General features: G+C 36.1%; 1 protein-coding gene across 3 annotated transcripts in view; it reads right to left on the bottom strand.

Moving 5' to 3' along the window:
* Positions 1–17,481: 17,481 nt before the first annotated feature.
* Positions 17,482–24,451, bottom strand: part of LOC125662703 (protein crumbs homolog 2-like) — a 30,969-nt gene continuing 23,999 nt past the window's right edge. For 2 of the 3 annotated variants that reach the window (XM_056145943.1, XM_056145944.1), the window contains one exon: positions 17,484–18,401. In XM_056145943.1, coding sequence (XP_056001918.1) covers positions 18,172–18,401 — 230 coding nt within the window. In that variant the 3' untranslated portion in view covers positions 17,484–18,171. Of the gene's footprint in view, positions 18,402–24,451 lie in introns of all 3 variants that reach the window. The other variant, XM_056145945.1, reaches the window with a different exon arrangement.

Below are 24,451 nucleotides of genomic sequence, written 5' to 3'. Positions count from 1 at the left end.
ACCCGAGTTCACCTCTGGTGTTTCAAGGGTCCGTGTTTGTCCTACTCTAAATTTTGTATTCATTTTGGATTGATTGATTAAGTATTGTTTAACGTCCCTCTCGAGAATATTTCACTCATATGGAAACTTCATCACTGCCGGTGAAAGGCTGCAAAATTTCGGCCTATGCTCGGTGCTTATGGCCTTTGAGCAGGGAGGGCTGTTTATCGTGCCACACCTGCTGTAACACGGGACCTCGGTCTTTGCGGTCTCATCCAAAGGATCACCCCATTTAGTCGCCTTCTACGACAAGCAAGGGGTACTGAGGACCGATTGTAACCCGGACGCCCACGGAACTGAGCTGCCAATTCCATGATTTTGGCGTAAGGCGTACGATTTTAGGGCCGAAAATACGCCTTACAATTTCACTGTTCATCTTCCGATTTTCGCTTATTTGACATTTCGAAATTTTAAGAGCTGTCCGTCATTGGTTTTTACTTTTAAAATAAACAAGCTATTGTCGTTATAGTCTAGGTCACCTACACGTTTGTCAATGCAGTGTTCTACGATAAACATTTACACTCCATAACGAGGCTTATCCGAATTCTGATAAAGCAGCTCATTGGTTGATGCCTAACGATGACGGACGCAGTCGAACAGAAGATAAACAAAGTTTTATCAGATTTAAAATTCGAATTCTCGCTGAAACCTTTACAGAAAGAGTGTTTACTTAAATTAGCAAATAGGTCAGACGTGTTGGCAGTATTACCGATACCGTACCTATACTGGATTCCTAAACTACATAAAAACCCTTACAAACAAAGATACATTGCTGGATCCAGTAAGTGCTCTACCAAGCCCCTATCTTTGCTCCTCACGAAAATGTTAACAGCTGTGAAGGAGAAACTTCAAACTTACTGTGCGACTACATATGTCAGAAGTGGTGTTAATCAAATGTGGATTCTAAAAAATTCTAAAGAACTTTTAGTAAACTTGAAATCACAGAATTTTCCCCAAATCAATAGTATTAAAACCTATGACTTTTCAACACTATACACGACCATTCCTCACGATAAATTAAAGACTAGACTTTTTGACATCATAGACAGTTGCTTCTTCAACAAAAACGGAAAACGGAAATATTCATATCTAGTGATCAGTCATTCAAAAACTTACTTTGTTAAACACCACTCTGATTCCACGCACAAGTACTCTGAAGTTGAAATAAAAAATATGCTAGAGTTCCTCATTGACAATATCTTCCAACAGTCTGTTGGAATTCCCATGGGCACGATTTGTGCTCCTTTGTTAGCTGACCTGTTTTTATATTCATATGAAGCAGAATTTATTCAAAAACTTCTACGTGAGAAGAAAAAATCTCTCGCTGTGACCTTCAATTCGACTTTTAGATATATCGATGACGTTTTGTCTATTAACAATGATAGCTTTCATTCATATGTCGATTTGATATATCCCTGTGAGCTGGAAATAAAGGACACCACAGAGTCGTCCACTTCTGCTTCATACTTAAGATATTTTATTGAAAGTAGACATTAACGGCAAACTAACAACTCAACTGTATGACAGACGGGATGCTTTCAGCTTCTCCATCGTCAACTTCCCACATTTATGTAGCAATATTCCATTACCACCTGCATATGGTGTTTATATATCTCAACTGATTCGATATGCAAGAGCTTGTTCTGGGTAGTCAGTTTTTAAATCGAGGTAAGCTACTGACAAACAAGTTGATGGTACAGGGATTTCAACAATCTCGATAGAAGTCAGCATTTCGCAAATTGTATGGTCGTTATAACGATCTAGTTCGTCAAGACAATCTCGCATTAGGTCAAATGCTGTCTGACGTGTTTCATACCGATTGTTAAGCCGTTCTTGGCACACTGATTTTGACTGCGGATAACTCCGTTTACCTGATCAGGATATGGGGCTCACGGCGGGTGTGACCGGTCAACAGGGGATGCTTACTCTTCCTAGGCACCTGATCCCACCTCTGGTGTGTCCAGGGGTCCGTGTTTGCCCAACTATCTATTTTGTATTGCTTGTAGGAGTTATGAGATTGATCACTGTTCGTTATCTTCACCTTGCATTACCAACAGGCTATGGGAAATCGCTATTGTATACGATTCTACCGCAATGTTTGAAGAAGACCTGCATAGTAATACTAGTTCTCGTGAAGTCAGCATAATTCTGGTCATATCGTCACTGGTTTCTCTAATGAAGGACCAAGTTTCGAAGTTGCAAAAACACAACGTTTGTTTTCTTAAGAACAAGCGACACATAAACTGACATTTGGAACAACAGCTGTGCTCTGTTTTCTTCGGTGTCGCCATTTCCGTTTTTCGATAGCGCCCCCACGCGGTGTAATATTTTTAAATAGAACGCTCCAAGGTGCTTGAGTGGAAAGTCAAACGGCTTGCGTGACCTAGGCTATTGTCGTTACTACGTTTGTTTGCATAGTTTATATCTATACAATCTCGATCATTGTAATGCTTTGAAATAAACAATATGGCAGCTGCTACTAAACGTATTAAATGTGTTGATGGAAATAACAACAATACTCCCCCAAAGAAGAAAGCCTAGATTAATGAAAGATTAATTCATTTCAGAAGTTATGAGATCATAAGGAGACTTCACCACTGCCGGTGAAGGGCTACAATCTTTATGCTAGGCACGTATCGCCTTTGAGCAGGGAGGGGGTCTTTATCGTGCCACACCTGTTGTGACACGGGACCTCAGTTTCGACGGTCTCATCCGAAGGACCGCCATATTTATTCGCCTCTTACGACAAGCAAGGGGGGTACTGAGGACCTAATCTAACCCGGATCCCCACGGAACTGCAGTGTTCTGAATATGTTGGAGCTTGCTCAGGACTTTCTTTGGAACACCAACCAGGAGAGCGTTACAGTAATCTAACCTTGATGTAACTGGAGAGTTGGTAGCTTCTGTTGTTAAATATTTTCTGATGTTGCGTATTTGCCGCAACTGTGTATAACAAGATCTGCTGACAGAGTTCACTTGTTGACGTCAAGTACGATACAATCATGCTATATATACATGTCTTTCTAATTGATTGATTGTATCTTGCTTAACGTCTCGCTCGAGAATTTTTCACTCATATGGAGACGTCACCAAGACCGGTGAAGGGCTTCACATTTAGGCCTATGCTCGGCGCATACGGCCATTAAGCAGTGACGGTTCTTTAGCGTGCCACGCCTACTCTGACACGGGACATCCTTTTTTAACGTCATCTCCCGTGACATTCACACCTAATGTCGAACGTTTTGGCGATGGAACTGTAACTATCTTTTCTAACACATCCGGGGTTCGAATCCCGGCCTTCCGGATGCGGGGCGAACGCTCTAACCTCGGCCATGACCATTTCTTTCTGAAAGGTTTCTTTCTTATAAATGGTGTGTAAAGTAACATTGAAACATGTTTCACTGAATGAAGTGATTGATTGTACATTTTTCACATCCCTCACGGGATCTTTTATTCATATGGAGTCGTCACCATTACCGGTGAAGGGCTGGAAAAATTCAGGCCTATGCTCAGTGCGTATGGTTCTCAGTGCCACTTGCTTGTCGTACGAGGCGACTAAATGGGGCGGTCCTTCGGATGAGACCGCCAAAACCGAGGTCCCATGTCACAGCAGGTGTGGCACGATTAAGATCCCTCCTTGCTCAAAGGCCATAAGCGCTGGGCAGAGGCCGAAGTTTTGTAGCCCTACACTGGAAATAGCGACGTCTTCATACGAGCGAAATATTCTCGTGCGGGACGTTAAACAATATTCAATCCTTATGGCCATGGAGCAGAGATGGATCTTTAACGTGCCACACCTGCTGTGACAAGGGAACTCGGTTTTTACGGTCTCATTAGAAATACCGCCCTATTTAGTCGCCTCTTACAACAAACACTGGGTAGATCTACAGAGGACCTGTTCTAACCCGAATCTCAAGTGATGTAATATGAAGAAGTGATATACTTCAATGTAGAAATTGGTAAATATATTTTCTAATTTGAAAAAAAAAATCCCACAAATGTTAATGATACAACAAATAATGAACAATGCAACTGAATTGATGCAAGATTTCCATTTATAGGCACACAATATGATGAACCAATACTAATTATAACCCTTTAAAATCCTGTAATCTTACAATCATTTCTATTATTTAGTCTAATAAACATACCAAATATAAATTCACTCACTAGACTACAGTTAGAAATTTAAGGCAGCTGTTTTAACAACTTTCCAGTTTTAAAGTAATACATTCTTATTTGTGTCGTTTCCCCCCTAAATATCATATTTCACTGTACGTAATAAATTTGAAATTCAATCTTCTATGTCAAAACTTGTATATCAAATCCGATTAAATAATGTAAAAAAATTTTAATGATTCATAGACATATTGAAATATCTTGAAAAGAAACCGATGTAGAATTCTCGAAACAATCTTAAGTTAAAAGTTGGACTAAAGTCAGAGATATTACTCGAATTTTGACAGTTGAAAAGTGAACATGAACTGAAGTTAGATTTGTTTGGGGTACGAAACTCAAGCCTGGTAAATGTACATGTTAGCTACAAATTATTGATCTTTATAAAAACAAAAAATGGCCATAGTTAAACTTAAACTGAAATAAAGTAAAGCTAGTATTTTAATTCTAGTCAACTAAAGATTTCCATAATAAACGTACCATAACAATATACTATTAACACTACATTATAACTGCAACATTAATCACCAGAAAGAAAAATACACACTGAAATATGCAGATCACAAGTACAAGTAGTATAAGTGTGTTTGCAATTCTCCAAGAACGATGCGAGCACTCGCCTCATCTCCCCCAGATTTAACCTTTTGGATTCTATAGGGAAAAATAATGTCTTTCCATCAAACTATTTCCTATCTCATGACGGATAGAGGACGTTCTTTTTCATGTTTAAACTTAAAAATGGAGAAAAATTAAGATAAAGAATACATCATTAAATACATATAATAAAGATCATACACAATGATATGATGCAAACATTTCCATTTTAAACTCCATTTCTCTGTTAAAATAAACACAACCAATATCTAAGTATTGAATATTTCCAATACTTACTAGTAGTGGAACTATTTGATGAGCAGAATCTCAAGTCTTCTGGCCACCAAGAGGGTCTGTTCCCTGGACGGTATGCATGCTTCCCTGAAATATCAACCCCGAGATCTTACAACACTGTAAACATTGCAATCTTGACAAGATGGGCATTTATAACCTGATTGATTGAATATTGTTTAACGTCCCTCTCGAGAATCTTTCACTCTTATGGAGACGTCGCCACAACGGGTGAAGGGCTGCAAAATTTCGGCCTATGCTCGGCGCTTATGACCTTTGAGAAGGGAGGGATGTTTATCGTGTCACACCTACTGTGACACGGGACCTCTGTTTTTGCGGTCTCATCCGAAGGACCGCCCCATTTAGTCACCTCTTACAACAAGCAAGGGGCAATGAGGACCTATTCTAACCTTGATCCCCTCGGGATATCTTTTTATGAACAATTGTACCAAATGGGAAGAATTAACACTGTTGCAGTAATGTAATCGTCATTATTTTATATTGATACAACAAAGTCATGCTACTCCATCGTCAACTTCCCATATTCCATTATCACCTGTATATGGTGTTTATACCTCTCATGTTCAACTGATTCAATACGCAAGATTAGAAGAATTTGTTCTGCGTATGCTCAGGTTTTAAATCGAGGCAAGCTACTGACAATAAAGTTGATGGTACAGGGGTTTCAACAGTCTCGATTGACGTCAGCATTTCACAAATTCTATGGTCATTATAACGATCTAGTTCGTCAATACAACCTATCAATGGGTCAAATGCTGTCTGACGTGTTTCATACCTATTGTTAGGCCGTTCTTGGCATACTGATTTTGACTACGTTTACCTGATCAGGATACAGGCCACACGACGGGTGTGACCAGTCTACAGTGGATACTTACTCCACCTCTGGTGTGTCCAGGGGTCTGTGTTTGCCCAAATATCTATTTTGTATTGCTCTTAGGAGTTATGAGATTGATCACTTTGTTATCTTCACCTGTCAAAATAATATCCTTGATATATGCAAATGATTTTAACAAAAGAAGCATTTTGTCATTATAACCAGTTTTTCTGTATTTTTAGGTCACTTGAGTTTACTGCAATTGGTTTTCCTCCGTCGTCGTGCGTTAACAATTGAACATTTTTAACTTCTTCTTAATAACTACCAGTCCAATTCTTTTCAAATTTGGTATGAAGCATCATTGGGACAAGGGGGACTTAAATTGTAAATTTCAGAACTCCAGCACACCTGGGGCCCTAGGCAATTTAAAAAAAAAATTCAAGAACCACATACATGCAAGAAAAACTAAATGCATAGTGATGTAGAGCATGAAGACCTCTACCAAAATTGTAAATTTCATGACCGCCGGAGTAGGGGTTCTGACCCCAGGGTGGGCCCTAACTTTATATATAGTGTCTATATGTTAAATTTTCGTTTGTGCTTTTGATACTAAATGGATAGAGCAGGTAGTGGTTTACCAGAATTGTAAATTTGATTTTTCCCCTGAGTAAGGGTGGAGTCAAACTTAGTATATATGTGTAAGTTTGCTGATACTGTATCAAATCTAAATGCATACTCACGAATAGCAGAAAAGGATGTACAAAAATGGTGAATTTCACAACCCAGGGTTATGACTTTAATTCTTCTTCCAATAATCTGCATTCCACCTCTGGTGTATTGTCGCAGATAAATTTAATGTTAATACAGCTATTATTTAAAACCTTACATCAGTGTATGCACTTTTGAGGGCAGTAAAGTATTAAAAACACATCGTGTTTTCTACTGTTGCTGAACATTTGAATTCAGAATAGGATTTTTTTTTCTAGATTTCATATCCCATGAAAGTAGTGATACCTTTTCACTAGTATTCAGGTGACCGATAAGGTCTGGGCCTCTTGTTTTGTATTAAGTGGAAATTGACACATGGTGAGCTATAACTGTGTTGGGATGCCAACATAAATGTCTCCGAACACCTCCCCTGGTGCGAAATGGTGACAGAAAAAAATAGATGCCACAAGTGGATTCGGGATCCTCAACAATCAATTCCTGTAATGTGTCGTCGTTTCACTTTGATTTTTTCAGACAAAGTTAAAACTTTCCGTTTTACATTCGGCGAAGCCATTTCAACAATGAGTTGAAAATGACAAACAACGATTACAGAGTTCAAAACATTTAATTTAAACACAAATCTGTTTAATAGTTTCATGTAAACTGACCAGTATTTAATTACCCAAACGCATGTGTGTTTTCAAAACAATGAGCTCTCGCCACAGCTGATTAACTCGTGTAAAATATCACGTGATAAAACCGCGTCGTTGGACAATATGGCCGACTATTACGGTGTAATTAACGTGTCGGGTGAGGTTTTGAGTGGCCGCTGGTCGCGTCCCACAGGTGTCCGTTTATTGATAATTCAGAGAGCACATCTCTCAATCTTGACATCTCACAAATTCGGATGTGGTTATGATTGCACTGAATTTGGAAATTAGGTGTCCTGTCCACTCAGACTCCAACTGATACAGTGATCCGCACATGAATCTGAATTGTTGATGTGGAGCTTAAAATCAGTCTTTTATGTACATTCTGCTGGCTGTCAATGCAAAGTTCAGTTCCTTTTCACACTCGTCACTTATTACTGCTTCCATTTTGAGGGTATTCATAAGTGCATAGATCTTTTTAAAAGCTTCTACTCCGTCCGCTTCGATATTGTCGAGGTCATGCAAATTGGTTCTTTTTGAGGTCACACAAGCTCGTAAAATCTCATAAAGTGAACTTTTCCCAATTGTTTTGAAGTTGTTTTCCTTGCAATATGATAAATGCATCTGCACTATTTCAGTATGGCATACAGTCCGAACTATACCAGGTATAGTGACTTTTTCTCCAGTGTCGAATACTATGCCTCTGGTGCCATAAGTCACTATTTGGTGAAAGACTGGGTTGAAGAAAAAATCTAAGGCATTTTATCTTCATCCATCTTCTTTTTTTTTTTTTAATTTTAACTGTCCTTAACTTCCAGGACAGTAATTGATTTGGACCCAAGTCTAGTCTGATCTATCTGTATTTGAATATTCCAGGAAGTCTGTGAATTATTTCTGGTTTGGTAAGGTTTTTTGGAAAATACTGAGAGTATTTGAGTGTTTAGTTGTTTCTTCCGAAAGTCCAAACCCTGTATTTCCTACAACTATACTTCTACTATTGCAACCAAACCTTTCAATTATAAATAAACTTTGCAGTGCCAAGATACAGACCATATTATACGTAATCCACCATTGTGTTCTTATTCTTCATCTTTCAGCTATAGTCCAGCTGGACATGTCATTACTGGTGATGTTGATATAGTTGAAAATGAGGACCTCAAATCACTTATTCTCAAAGGTCCTAAATACAGCGAACCTCGGTCTTTCAATTGCCGATAGAACTTCATCTCTATTCTGAATTACGTCGACGCTTATGCCAGACGATTGGCTGAGTATGAAAAAGACGAACTTGATACATGAATTGGTACAAAGCATAAGAGGACTATTAAAATCCTGCATTAGACATAACAAAATGCGTACCATATATCCTTCTGTGTTTAGTAAACTAGAAGTGATAAAAGAATTTGATAGGTTACATGAGTAATATATATTGGTTTCAGCGGACAAAGCTTGTAACAACATTTGTCTTTGTTTGTAAGGCTCATTATTACAACTGTATTTTAAACGTACTTGGAATTAATTCCACTTTTGGTAATCGTACTTATACTCCAACTGCCCTTTCAAAAGATGAAATTCCCAAAACCATGCTTCAGTTGTTGACATATTTAATATTCCAGTCAATGGGTCGAATGGATATGAGTTACCGTACATATACTGGATTCCAAAACTACAAAAAAAAAAAACTTACAAAGATACATGTACATTGCTGGATCCAGTAAGTGCTCTACCAGCCCCTATCAGTGCTCCTCACAAAAATATTCACAGCTGTAAAGGGGAAACTTCTAACTTACTGTGCGACTACGTATGCCAGAATTGGTGTCAATCAAATGTGAATTGTAGAATTTTTTTAGTAAACTTGAAATCGCAAAACTTTTCCCAAATCAATAACATCAAAACCTATGACTTTTCAACACTTTACAAGACCATTCCTCACGATGAATTAAAGCGCGGGTAGGTTGAGGATTCCCTTATGGAATATCACAGTGCACTTTATACCTTTACCTCTCTGAACTACCAATATATGACGTCATAATGGAAAATGACGTCAAGTCACTGCAAACCTGAGCTGTTATGACGGGGAGAGTGTCAAAAACTTTATACCTTAGGCCATCCTTAAAAATATCTTTGTTTCCCGCACCCGACCCGCCATTTTCAACATCGGTCGGTCGGTAGATTTTTTTTTTCCTAATTGAATGTCTGTCCAAAGCATTCATATATGGTTTCATGACAGTGTAGTTTGTTTGATATTCGTGGGATTGGTTAACTATATATCGTTAACCGATTGGTGACTGTATTATCTGCCATAATACTATCCATCTCATTGCGATCCAGCCTCACCCTCCAACACCTCCCAAATGCATCAACATAGTGAAGTTGGAAGTGTGTTGTAGTAACATACATATGGGACGTATGGGTTGTCGCATGGTTTAAAAATAAATAAATATAAATAAATAAGGACCATCGTGTACCAACACGTCTAATGACTGTGGTACTGTCTTTTGATGGCCGGACACATACATGTGGTCATATGTCATAAATCATAATTAAATAAAGAAGTAACTTATAAATGAGTAATAAAATTGATAAAGAAAATTTATTATAATAATTTTTATTTGATTTATTTAATAGTTTTAATAATAATTTATGTTTAATATATTATAATTTTTTATAAATAACAGAATAATTAATATTTATTTGGATTTTAATAGAAGGTAATAATTAGTAATATTAGTAACAGGTAATAGTAATAGGGATGCAGGTATGTATATACATGTGAAATAACTAAAATATATACAGAAAAGAATTAGGGTAGGGTCGCCAAAGAAAATTTTGATAATAAAGTGCTACTAGTTATTAGTTCTTAATCATAAATTATGCCATACAACAATTTTGAGATCGTCATTAGGCAAGAATTTTGAGGTCATCATCAGGTGCTACACCTCATACCCTGTACCATGTTTCTGTAGCTAGATCCAGCTAATATAACACGACATGGCTCCCTAACTCTTATTCGATAGTATGTATTATGTATGTCAACTAAAGATGTATATCGTAATAAAGTAAAAGAAGTTAATGAGTTAGTTCATATAACAAATTAGTATGACATAGACTAAATTAATGGCTATAATAATTGCTTTTAAAATTAATCTATACCCGTGATATTACAGCATAATAATTTACATATAAACACACATTTACATATGCACAGATATATACACATAATATAATAATAATTGTAATCCATACATATGGACATATCCGTATTCATATATTTAAAAAAGAAAGGAGGGAAAGAAAGAAAGAATTTTTTTTTTGGCGTAAGCAGAATTCGAAACCGCGCACATATAGATGGTAGGCCACGGAGGCCATACGTTATTTAATGCCAAAAGTTCATTAGAATGCTGTAAAATTAAGTTTAATATAATAATTATTAATGTTTGTAAATTTATATGTTGTAAGTTTAGATGTTGTAAGGGTTTTGTAAGCATATACGATAAGAAACTTTTAGTTATGGTAGTAAATATTTGTTAACGTTACAGTGCTATAAAGATTGCGTATAAATTTATAATGTTAAACGGATTTCGTATAAACATGTAAACGATGAAAGGACGTTTTCCGATGTATTGCTCAGATCTATCTTTCGAATAGTTTTGGTTACGATCTCACGGTCGTCCCTAAAAATTGTGACAGAAAACACGGCGAACTTCGCCATGTTTTCAAATTATGACTGTTTGGTCGTAAAAATTTCTCTTTCGGAACAACTCCGTTTTGTCCATACTTTGTGTGTTGAAAATGGCCGAGTAGTTCCGGTTATCCACAGAATTCTGTACAAGGGAAATAACTCCAAGGCTCAAAATAATATACAGAACGATTCCGGTCAAGATCCGGTTTTTAAAAAAAAAAAAAAGAACGTCCAATGACCGAAAAAAAAAAAATTCGGTCGCAACGTTTTCACACGATCGGTCGGGTGCGGGAAACAAAGCTATTTTTAATTTTGGCCTTATTTCAAACTGCCTATAAGATGTCAGAACGCTATTGCAAAATTCACGTTTCTGAATTGTATTTTAATATCTTAAATGTCCGAATATTTTAAAATAGTTTAATTACCCTTGATTGAAATTCAGCGTGTTTACACTGCTTTCGAAAAATATACTTTTGAAATGTACTCTGTTTTATACCAGTGATAAGAGGTAGAATTTATGATGTGTTTATAAAAGAGTCTAGCGCAGGTAATTTATGAGGATTCATTTGAGATCCATTGCGGAAATCGTAAGAGGAGTTCTCTACCCGAGTCTTGCTTGGTTAAATGTTTGATGGCTTTATTTGAATACACATTACCCTCAAATGTGTAGATAAGTGTGTCGGTAAGTTGAATTCTTCATGAAATACGTGTATTTTGTACGCAAGTAATACTACCATTTTTCCCAAGCACATTTCGGGTAAACAAGGTTACGGTGAGTTCCTTTATCAAACAAAAAGTTAAAAATGATTGTTAAATGAGCTGCGCTGAAGCGATTTATGTGAAACACTTCAAACTATTATAAATGACCGCCACGTGATCAACGAAGTCATGTGATATATCAGATATGTTAATATATAGTCGAGAGAACCTTCTATATGCAAAGTGAAGATAACGAACAGTGATCAATCTCATAACTCCTACAAGCAATACAAAATAGAAAGTTGGGCAAACACGGACCCCTGGACACACCAGAGGTGGGATCAGGTGTCTAGGAGGAGTAAGCATCCCCTGTTGACCGGTCACACCCGCCGTGAGCCCCATATCCTGATCAGGTAAACGGAGTTATCCGCAGTCAAAATCAGTGTGCCAAGAACGGCTTAACAATCGGTATGAAGCACGTCAGACAGCATTTGAACCAATGCGAGGTTGTATTGACGAACTAGATCGTTATAACGACCATATAATTTGCGAAATACTGATTTCAATCGAGACTGTTGAAATCTATAAATAAATAGGTCAGAATATGGCCCTAACAACATACCATCATTCAATGCTGTCTTACATTCCCATTTTAGGAAATCAGGAACCATCTCATCAATGCATGTCGCAAACTAAAAAACGTGTTAAACGTTGTAAAACAATTGATTAGTAGGAAATTTATTCAACAATATAAAGTGTATAGCGTCAGTCCCTTAGATAAGGGGCTACGAAGGTATAAAAGGCATTTTCCCTTAATCTGAAAAAAAAATGTAGTGGAAGTAATTTGTTAAGAATCATTGACATATAATTGTCCGTGTAATTAATGATTTATAAGGGATAACTATAAAAAAAAAAACTTGAACAGATCATTTCAAAATTTTAAAGGATGACCTCTTCGTTGCTCGCAACGAAATCGTGTCTACTTATTATTATTATTATTATTTACTGAGTTTTCAATGTGTTGTTTGGAAAAGTAACAGGACACATTCAGTGACTAGTCTATTTCGGAGGTGCGATTAAATAAAGTCGCGTGACAAAATGTAGTGCTTTTCAGGTGAATTGTTTTTTCTCAATATTTAACTTTTCTTCCAATTAAACCTCAGATGTACATAACATCCCAAGAGTTACGGATATGGTTTATGTTTCTTGTTAGCATTGCTGTAACATAGTATAGTGTTTGCCCAACTATCTATTTTGTATTGCTTGTAGGAGTTATGAGATTGATCACTGTTCGTTATCGTCACCTTTCATAGTATAGTGACTTCCAAGAGTTACCGATATGGTTTATGCTTCTTGTTACCATTGCTGGACCATATTATAGTGCCTTCCAGGTGTAAAATATTGTATAGTGAAAAGCTGAAGATATAAAACAGTGATCAATCTCATAGCTCCCTTAAGGAATACAAAACTAAGAATTGGGTAGACACGGACCCCTGGATATACCAGAAGTGGGACCAGGGCCTAGGAGGTGTATGCGTTCCCTGTCGAAAGGTCACACCCATCATGAGCCATATACCCATCTCATTTCACTCAATGGCATTTTGTATTGGTAAACTACATCGATATAACGACCATAGAATTTGCGATATTCTGACTTTAAACGAGAGAGTTGAAACCCTTGGAACATAAACTTATTTTTCAGTAGCCTGTCTCGATTCTAAAACTGAAAATACACAAACGAAGCCCTTGCATATCGAATGAGTTGCACCATATGCAAGTGATAATGGACCATTGCTACATATATATGTGAAGTTGACGATGGCGACGCTTTAATAATCATAAAGTTGAGTTGTTAAGGACAAGGTACGTTTGGGGCCAAATTTGGCCCCGCGTCCAAATTAAATGATATTCCTCAAAATTCTCTCATATGATGTATATTTCCATTAAATGGTTATGATGTCTACGTAAAAAGCTTTACTTATGTATAATACATATGTAAATACAGTATAGTTTACGATAAAGTTGTGCTATTTTGACGTTATTTTATTCGACGTCATGAACAAGAAAGCTATGTCATGAACTCAATATGAAAATAATCCAATTTATGTCGCCATATGCTCAAAGTCTTATTAAACAAATGTGCACTATGATTTTTATTTGAAAAGTTTAATTGATTTCTTCCGAAAGTTTTAATCAATTGTAGATGATTCCATGCGGCGGATGCTATGATTTGAAGGACGATTAGTGTAATTGTATCTAAGAAATGTAGAGCAACCCATATATATTTATTCAATTTTAACATTGTATTTACATTTGCATTCAATTTGCATTGTTTTAATCTAAATTAAATGAATATCATATATGTACGTAGCGCATGGTTACCTTAAGTTATTCTTGTGTGTATATGTACACTTTGTTCTTCTTCTTTTTTTTCGAGCACACTAAATGTTTTCAGCGAAGGAACACGCACTAACCAATGCTACATTGGATTGTACATGTAGTAAAAAGAACATGAAATTCATCCAGCATATATGTGGAAAGAAATATTATAAAACGAACTTGAAAAGTGGTGGGTTTTTTTAAAATTCAACACACGACAATGGGATCGAATGTGAACCCTATAGCATGTGTTAAGATTTACAAACAATGTGATAAGTTCTACACAAGAGTTGACTCTGACACCATGAAAAACCTAACGAAAAATAATCTTGTCGGTATTATATTCAATGTTCTAGCATATACACTTGCATCTATTTACACTCGTTATTTGAAAAAAATACACAGGCTCCTGACAATCATCTTTATATAACAAATCTTTCAATGCATTAGTATTTACGCAAAGGAAAAAAGTTTGAATCAAAAATCATATTGTCTCAAACGACGTCCGCATGGGAGAGGATAGTATATTTTTGAAACCCCCACCCTCCTTCTACCTTTTGATACATGCCGATGTAGTCGGAGATATGAAAACAATTGCATCAATATATTTAATACCGTCAGTCAAAGATATTTATATTTTCCATCAATTGTCAAAATAATGAAAGGTGTAAGATCTAATCAGTTTTTGACACTCAGTTTGTTCACTATACTAGTGAAAAGGACTACTAGAATCTATAATTTACTAGTCCTGCTGATTTGTGACTAGTCCGGCTGCTGAAAGTAGACGTCCGAGTCGCGATGCGACGAGGGGAAGAATGCGAGAGGGGCTTGTCCCCTCTTAAAGAGAGTGGGGGTCCGGGAAAAAAATTCAAAATCTAGATGCAAATTGTTCACTTGAGACACATAAATGAAAATTATATGACCAAATCTAACCTCTTTTTCCTGATTCTCTCATCAAACCATCATATTTATGCTTAAATATCATGAAGAATACGTCGATGTGTAGCATAGTACCGTATTTTGTCGAATATGATATGCACGTTTTTTCAAGGATTTTTGGTGTGAGAAAAGGGTGTGCATTGTTTATCGACAAATGTAAGGTGATTCTATAAACAAATAAGTATTACAACGACGTAGCAACAGGGGAATTTTGGTCCACACATTCTTTTGTTTTGATAATGTAGTTTTCCATAAATCTTACATGCGGATCTTGATTTATCCAGTATGGTAGTACTGAATGCTTGCGAAAATTTAAGCTTGAAACAATTAGAGTTGTAGATCTGTTGACATTGATTGCAAATGCAGTCAGAGTAGTTCGTTTCTACTAAAAAATGTTTTCTTAAGAAATATTTTTTATCTATTTTTTTTTTTTTTTTTTTTTTTTTTTACATGTAATGATCGGGGTTCACCGGGTTTTGTCCTCTTGGAACACACAATACAAGCGTATACTTTTTTTTTCAAGCTTACAAATGAGTAATAATTTAGATATCTAGATACTACATCGTTCATCTATCAACTACCAATATTCACTCTTATAGCAGGGTAGATGCGAATATTTCATTACCATATACATGTTTATCATGGAGTAACCTCTCCTAAATGAGTTCGACAACTTTGTAATATAAACGAAAGATCGATGAAGTTGGAATTGTTTTGATAGGAAACATGCATGTCATAAAACTACAGGTACTTCAGCATGTAAATAATGAACAATATATTGTAATGAATTGATTTTCAAGTGTATATATTTAAGGCCTGTATGTTTAATTTGCTAATCATTTAATAACTTTTAAAGTGATGACTTAACGATGCTGATTGGTTGAAAAATTCGTTTGATTTCTCTGTCAAAATTTCCTTCGGAGTTCATCTGCACTAAGCACGCGGGACTACTTTTTTCTGGAATGCGTCTTCTCCGTTCTAATTTTAGCGCTATTTATAGAACGGGATTTTCCACACAAGCATTATATATAACGACATACATTCGTTTGATTTTTGTTTTTCATTGCTATCAAAAATAAGCACAACTAAAGATATGATTAAAATACAAATTAATTTAAAGAAACAACATACATAAGCGATGACGTGGCAGAATAGTCAACTTGATGACGTAGACCACTTACTGGTAGAAGTAGATAGATTTCATGAGTTCCCGGTATGAATCGTCTGCTTTACGAGATCGATAACATGACGGAGCAAGTGGCGATTTCTAATCTGGTAAATATTAATGAAATTGAACTGCGTTATATGGGGCTCAGTCAACGAGTGCGTTTTAGATGAAGAGGTGTTGAACTTTTTACTCGATATTGAAATGGAGCCGAGTTGCATTCCACCGTTCCAACGACACAACCAGTGTTCAACGTCTCCTCCAACACAATAAATCCAGTCACCACTTGTTATCTTCCTTTATATTTAATTCAGCTTTTAGCCATTGCACCTTCAATTTGGCGTATAATCCATTTAAATCTGCACAGTAACGGTTCCTGACCTAAACGCACAGTCATGCCGTTTTCTTGTTGTTTTCATTCTTACATATATGTATTCCTGCGCACCATTTCAAAAACGTTAATTCAAGCTTTTTGATGTGAGAAACTATTTGTTTTTCTATCTTAAAAACATAATTAAATGATCAGAAATAAAACTTATAATTCTTTGTTTGATGCATGTATCAAACGAAACCTTGGACGGAAAACTTTTTCATCAATGCGCTACGCGTTTTGATGAAGTTTTCCGTCCAATGTTTTGTTTGATACATGCATCAAACAAAGAATTATAAGTTTCATTTCTTAACTAATTCAATTTTTACGGGGAAATATAACCGAATTTTGCATTCGAACTCTCGCACTATTATGCTCTGATATAAAGGTACCGATTAAGCTATCGCGCTTTCATTTTCGATATTATTGAACTTTTTATTTTATGAACAAATATTGCATTCGGTTGGAGACGTGCACTTTTTTTAAAGCCAGACCAAAGCCATGATAAAATTCTTACTTAATAGCATACATATTATGCATCTTGAGTGGGTTTTTTATTCAGATGGACAATCATTAGATGTGTCTGACATATTGCTTAATACAATATTAGAATAGCATTTGAAATTACACATGCAACATACCCAATAAGTTATAATTAGCCTACATGTACGTTAGAATATTATGACTGGCAAGGCGTATTTAGATATGCATTGTAGCCGCCACAGTATATGCACACCAATTTAGAGGGATAATTCATATCATAAACTATCTATGATAAAAATTAATATGTGATTGAACTTTGCCATGTGTTACATTAATTGTGTTGATATCATTGCGTATCTATATCAAACATATCTGTGTCGAAGATTCCAATTCTCTGATTACACACTACGGATATCTTCTTCAATGCAAACTACGTAGAGTCTTATGAAATTTAATATGCTGTACATATCCATATTATTTATTCATTGAACTTGTATATATGAACACCATCAACGTTGAAATTTGTATTACATATGAACGCGGGAAATGGTCAAACGTTAAATTTAATAGTCTGCTCATTTACCAACCAAGTCGAAATTTTGCTCATTACTGGCTTTCAACATGATTAATTTGTACACAAAACATCTTTGTGGTTTTTGCATGTGTTCCATCTTAAAAATGGTTTCAAAGGCATTAAAAAACGGCTAATTTCGGCGATTTCGGTAAATCATGTCAATTGGAGATAAGGAAAATGACGTCACAGAACATATTACGTCACTAATTTCCACATGTATCATCAGGGCCAATGCCCTAGTGCATAATCATAATGATTAAACCAAGTGAAACCACATTTTAAATTTTTCATAATTTTATGGCGAAATATTGGCCCTAATGTACCTTGCTCTTTGCCGTTAAGATCCATTTTTCAATAAAATATCAAAGCACATATGGAGGACTCCGTGGGAATTGATTATTGTAAATAGATAACGTCGTCGATATATTTAAATGTTGAGTTGAGTGTCACAGCTAGGTTTTTTTTCTTCTTATGTAGAAGCTTTTGAATAAAGGCTGCCTCATAAGCATAACATATAGGTAAGTGAGATGCGGGCTGTATGTGTGTGCATGTCTTACAAAAAGGAAAGTTATGAAACATATGATATTTTATTTCTTTGGTCTGATCATCATCATGCTCTCTTTTATTTGGGACTCTGTATCCCAAGGTTCCCAATACAAGTTTGTGGCGTCGTACTTCCCGTTCAGATTTGCGGAAGAACATCTGCTGTACCACCAAGCACCTTGAAGTACTGACGCACAATTAACACCGCCGTGACTGTCATTATCTTGGTCGTATGTAGAGAAGCGTATTCCATTGGTTAACTCAAAACCGTCTCCTACAACAAAGCATTGCCAATTTGATGTAAAGTTATGAAAAACGTGTACATTAATGCTTGTCAATAATATCTTTAGAATAATACTTTTGCGAAAACCTGTAGATCACATTCTAATTCATGCTTTAATAACTGGTCAGTAAATAGCAGATGCGTTCTATACTGGATAGTTTAGAATCTAAACCAATGGTACGAACGTAAATGCTGAAATGGTATCTGTGACAACAGCATTTTTGTATCCAGTAATATTCAGAATTTTAAAAAATGAATCTTCTTTTCTTTCACGATAGGTACCATGTCCAGTAGAGTTCCACATAACTTGTCCTTGATATTTGTAGAAATTTAGAGTGCATAACATCAAAGGTAATACAATATAAAATACTCATTTGTGAGTATGTGTAAATATCAGTATTACTCACAAAGCGATAATCAAAATCCCTTGAACTGTTACATAAACGCAAGGATATCCACGCATAAAAATGCGCATTGTACGTTCTCTTCCAAGGATATCAGGAAAATGTCAAAGAAATCTTAATGGAAAAATCTTGATAGCGGCATATAAAAAACGAAATATACACGATGTTTTATTAAATTAACTTTTACCGGACATCAACAAACAACTGGGTCTACATCATATTGCAAAAAATACTATGTTCCATTGAAAGTTTTGGATACGCTTTTTGAAGGAGCCAGAGCTAGTCTATACTTGGAATTTTCAACACCTGAATGGATCATGCGATTATGGATGAAAGGTGAAGATAACGAACAGTGATCAATCTCATCACTCCTTTAAGAAATACAAAGTAGATAGTTGGGCAAACACTGACCCCTAGACACACCAGAGGTGGGATCAGGTGCCTAGGAAGAGTAAACATCCCCTGTCGATCGGTCACACCCGCCGTGAGCCCTATATCATGATCAGGTAAACGGAGTTATCCATAGTCAAAATCAGTGTGCCAAGAACTGCCTAGCAATCGGTATGAAACACGTCAGACAGCATTTGACCCAATGATAGGTTGTATCGACGGACTAGATCGCTATAACGATCATACAGTTAGCAAAATACTGACTTCAATCGAGACTGTTGAAACCATTGTACCATCAACTTGTTTGCCAGTAGCTTGCCTCGATTTAAAAAAAACTTACCATACGCAGAACAAGCTCTTGTGTATCGAATCAGTTGAAATATATAAACACCATATGCAGGTAATAATGGAATATTGCTACATAACTATGGGAAGTTGACGATGGAGAAGCTGAGATCATACCCTTTGTCATACAGATGAGTTGTGAGTTTGCCGTTTATGGTGTCTACTTTCGATAAAATATCTAAGTATAAAGCAGAAGTGGACAACTCCGTGGTGCCTTTTATTCCCAGCTCAAAGGGATATATTGAATCGACACATGAATGAAAGTTATCATTGTTAATAGACAAAGCGTCGTCGATATATCTAAATGTCGAATTGAAGGCTACAACAAGAGCTTTCTTCTTCTCGCGTATAAGTTTTTGAATAAATTCTGCTTGATATGAATATAGAAACAGGTCAGCTAACAAAGGAACATAATTCATGCAAATGGGAATTCCAACAGACTGTTGGAAGACCTGGTCACCAAAGACCACGAAGAAATTGTCAATGAGGAACTCTAGTATATTTTTTTACACTTCAGATTACTTGTGCGTGGAATCAGAGTGGTTAACAATGTAGGTTTTAGGATGGATGATCACTAGATATGAATATTTCTTTTTTTCCATTTTTGTTGAAGACGCAATTGTCTATGATGTCAAAAAGTCTAGTCTTTAATTTACCGTGAGGAATGGTCGTGTATAGTGTTGAAAAGTCACAAGGTTTGATGTTATTGATTTGGGACAAGTTTTGCGATTTCAAGTTTACCAAAAGTTCTTTAGAATTTTGGAGAATCCACATTTGATTAACACCACTTCTGGCATATGTAGTCGCACAGTATGTTTGAAGTTTTTCCTTCCAGCTGTTAATATTTTTGTCAGAAGCAAATATAGGAGCTCGGTAGAGCACTTACTGGATTCAGCAATGTATCTTTGTAAGGGTTTTTAAATAGTTTAGGAATCCAATATAGGTATGGTAACTCATCAACATAATTAAAATCAGACTTCTTAGATCCACGCCGTATGCTTTGCGTACGATGATCTGACATAACCCGATTAAGGGTCATGTTCATGTGAACTTTATGTTAGCCATTCAGCGCGTCGGCTATGAAGTCATCGGTGTTCACAATTCAAGAAAAATGGCTGCGATTGTTTGGTTTGAAAGAAAACACATCACAGCTAGATGCGACGTCACAGTGCACCGTTTACGTCGACCGGCGTTATATTCCTCGCGTTAATTAAGTAAACCATCTTGAAAACTATTCAAATCGTACTCATCCCTATTCATACATGTAAAACTTATACGGTACCAATTTTGATGCACCAGATGCGCATTTTGACAAATTATGTATCTTCAGTGATGCCCAACCGAAATGTTTGAAATCCGAAATAACAATGAAATTTTAGAGCTAATATAGGCAAAAACAGTGTGCCAAAAAGTGGAATCAAATTCGTTTAAGGATAGGAGCTAGCCATGAGGGAGATACTCCTTAATTTTGAAATGAATTTCTAAATTTTATAACACCAATTAAATATACATCCGTATTTTCAAGCTAGTAACGAAGTACTTAGCTACTGGGCTGTAGATACCCTCGGGGACTAACAGTTCACCAGCAGAGGCCTTGACCCAGGGGTTAGATTACATAAATCGCAATTCACAATTAATTTAATCTGGGTGTATTCCATATCTTACGTCTTGATGTTTGAATGAACGGAATAGATTCGGCATTATTACAAAAAGTTTAGAATACAATTGTATAGTGTGCAATAAACTTCGTGGGAAAGCGATTGCTGCAACTTGTTTTTGGAATTGCCGCAAACCGCCTGAATAGCCATCATTCTGTATATGGCTGATAGTTGAAATGAATATTCCAAGCAAAAGGTCATGTGGGTATGGCCCCTAATGTTCTTGTGTCAGGTCCTATTATAGCGATTGTGAGCGTATCTTAGGATCTGATTTTAATTAGATTGGGTAACTCATATTCATTCGACCCATTGACTGGGATATTAAATATGTCTAAAACTGAAGCATGGTTTTGAAGAAGTTCCTGTTTTGAAAGGGCAGTTGGAGTATAAGTACAATTACTAAATGTGGAAGCAATGCCAATTTCGTTTAAAATACAGTTGTAATAATGAACCTTACTATCAAAGACAATGTTCTTACTAGCTTTTTCAGCTGGAACCAAAACAAATTCCTCATGTAACCTACCTAATTCTTTTATTACGTCTGGTTTACTAAACACAGAAGGATAAATGGTACGTACTTTTCTTTTAATATGTCTAATGCGGGGTTTTAATATTCCTCTTATGCTCTTAACCCATTCTGACAATGTATCAAGTTCTTCTTTTTCATATTAATCGCCTGACATAATAATGTACAGAATTCATAATAGAAATGAAAATCTGTCGGCAATTAAAAGAACGAGGTTCTCTGTATATAGGACCTTTTAAAATAATTGATTTGAGGTCCTCATTTTCAACTATATCAAAATCGCCAGTAATGACATGGACTATAGTTGAAAGAAGATGAAGAACAAGAACACATTGGTGGATTACGTATAAGATGATCTATATCTAGGCACTGCAACGTTTGCTTATAATTAAAAAGTTTGGATGCAATAGTTGCGTTTAACAGATGCAAGGTGAAGATAACGAACAGTGATCAATCTCATAACTCCTATAAGCAATACAAAATAGATAGTTAGGCAAACACGGACCTCTGGACACACCAGAGGTGGGATCAGGTGCCCAGGAGGAGTAAGCATCCCCTGTTGGTAATAATACTTCCGAATTATGTTGTCTGTTCCTTAAACTTAAATGTGCTAACGTTATAAATCCTCTCAACAGTTTTCGTCATAAAACGTTCAGTATTTTATTCCATCTTATTTCAAATTACAGGCTAAATCCTATATTACCTAGAAATGTATTTCTACGATTGTATTCAAACTTTTCAATTACAAACTTCACACTCCATAGACATGGGTCATCATATACAAATTCACTTTCATGTTTGCTTTTCTTAATTTGGTATTGATGGAATTTATGAAATTAATCACTGCACATTGTTTTCACTTTTTGATTTTCTTGTTCTGCATCGTCTTTCAACATTAGTCCACATGGATATGCCATTACTGACGATGTCGATATAGTTGAAATACTTTAGGGAAACATTGTCTTTCAGTTGGTGATAGAGCTTCGTCTCTGTTATAAATTATTATCGAAGCTTACGCTAGCAGATGGGCTAAATATGAACTTGACATATTGTCAGAACGGATAAAACGTACGTAATGAACATTAAAATCTCGTATTAGACCAATTTAAACAAAATGCGTACGATGAAAAATTGAAGATATCGAATATTGACCAATCTCATAATTCCTTTAAAGAAAACAAAATTAAGAAAAGGGTAAACACAAACTTAAGGGCACACCAGAGATGCGATCAGGTGCTTAGGAGGAGAGGGGTACGCATCTCCTGATGAAAGGTCACATCCAAAGTGAACCCTGTATCTTGATCAGGTAAACGGAGGAATCCATAATCAAAATCGGAATGTAAAAAAAACTCAGATGTAATAATTAATATGAAACACGTCAGACTCAATGCCAGACTCAATGCCAGGTTGAATTTGTAAATTATATCGTTATGACGTTAGCTTTAAATGAGATTGTTAGATCCTCTCTAATAACTTATTGGTCAGTAACCTACCCCAATTAAAAAAATGATCATACACAGAACAAACTGGTGCGCATCGAATCAGTTAACACAAACATCATATGCGTGGACAGATAAATATAACGAACAGTGCTCAATCGCATAACTAATATCAGGAATACAAAATACAGAGTAGGGCAAACACCGACCCCTGGATATACCAGACGTGGAATCAAGTACCTAGGAAGAGTAATCATTCCCTGTCCACAGGTCAAGCCCGCCTTAGTCATAATCAATGTGTCAGGAACGACCTAGCAATTGGTATGAAACACGTCAGACAACATTTGACTCACGGGCAGGTTGTATTTGCAAACAACATCGATCTAATGACCATGGGATTTTCTAAAATCGGACTTTAAACGAGACTGTTAAAACCACTGTGATAAGAACTTGTTTGTCTGTAGGCTGTCTCAATTCAAAAACTTACTTCTTGGGTGTCGAATCAGTTGAGAAATAAAAACACCATATGGTGATAATGAATATTGCTACTTAAGTATGGGGAGTTGATGATGGAGAAGCTGAGGTCATCTATACGTCTGTGTTTAGCAAATTAGAATTTATTGTAAGCTTGTAAGAACATTGTCTTTGTAAGGATCATAATCATAATTGTATTTGAAACTAATTTGGCTATGATCCAATGTTTGGTAATTCAACTTATACTCCACGTACCTTTTCAAAAGACGAAAGTATTCAAAACTACGCTTACATTTTAAACACATTTAAGATTGCAGTCAATAGAAGGAAAGGATTAGGGGATAACTATCGCCCTATAGATTAATAGCTACCGTTAATGCCAATTGAACGTTTGCAAATTGAGTTCTGCTGGTAAAAAGGTGTGTGTGCAATATATATATATATATATATATATATATATATATATATATAGCAACCCTAAAGCGTCGTACTTCTCCAAATGAGCCGATCCGTTATTGTCTAGAATCGCTCTATTTCCAAATCATTCCCTTCAAAGCGTTGTGTTCCGATTCCAAGCTTCCATAGCAAAACGTTCCGTTCTCATTGAAAACTGTTCGTTCTCAATAAAAGGTCCATTCCTTCAAACCGTGCTCATGAGGTCATTCGGAACTCACATATCATTACCAAGTCATTATAAGTAAACTGTGCTCTCGGTCAGAAGTGAAGAAGACAAAAGAAATTTGTTCATTAAAAGATCAAGAAAATCCTGTAGTACGGGACCCCCCCCCCCCAATTGCTCGCAAAG

Source organism: Ostrea edulis, chromosome 8 (genome assembly GCF_947568905.1).
Source record: "Ostrea edulis chromosome 8, xbOstEdul1.1, whole genome shotgun sequence".
Taxonomy (NCBI): Eukaryota; Metazoa; Mollusca; class Bivalvia; order Ostreida; family Ostreidae; genus Ostrea; species Ostrea edulis.
Note: the sequence above shows the minus strand (reverse complement) of the source record. Positions and strands in the feature narration are given on the sequence as shown.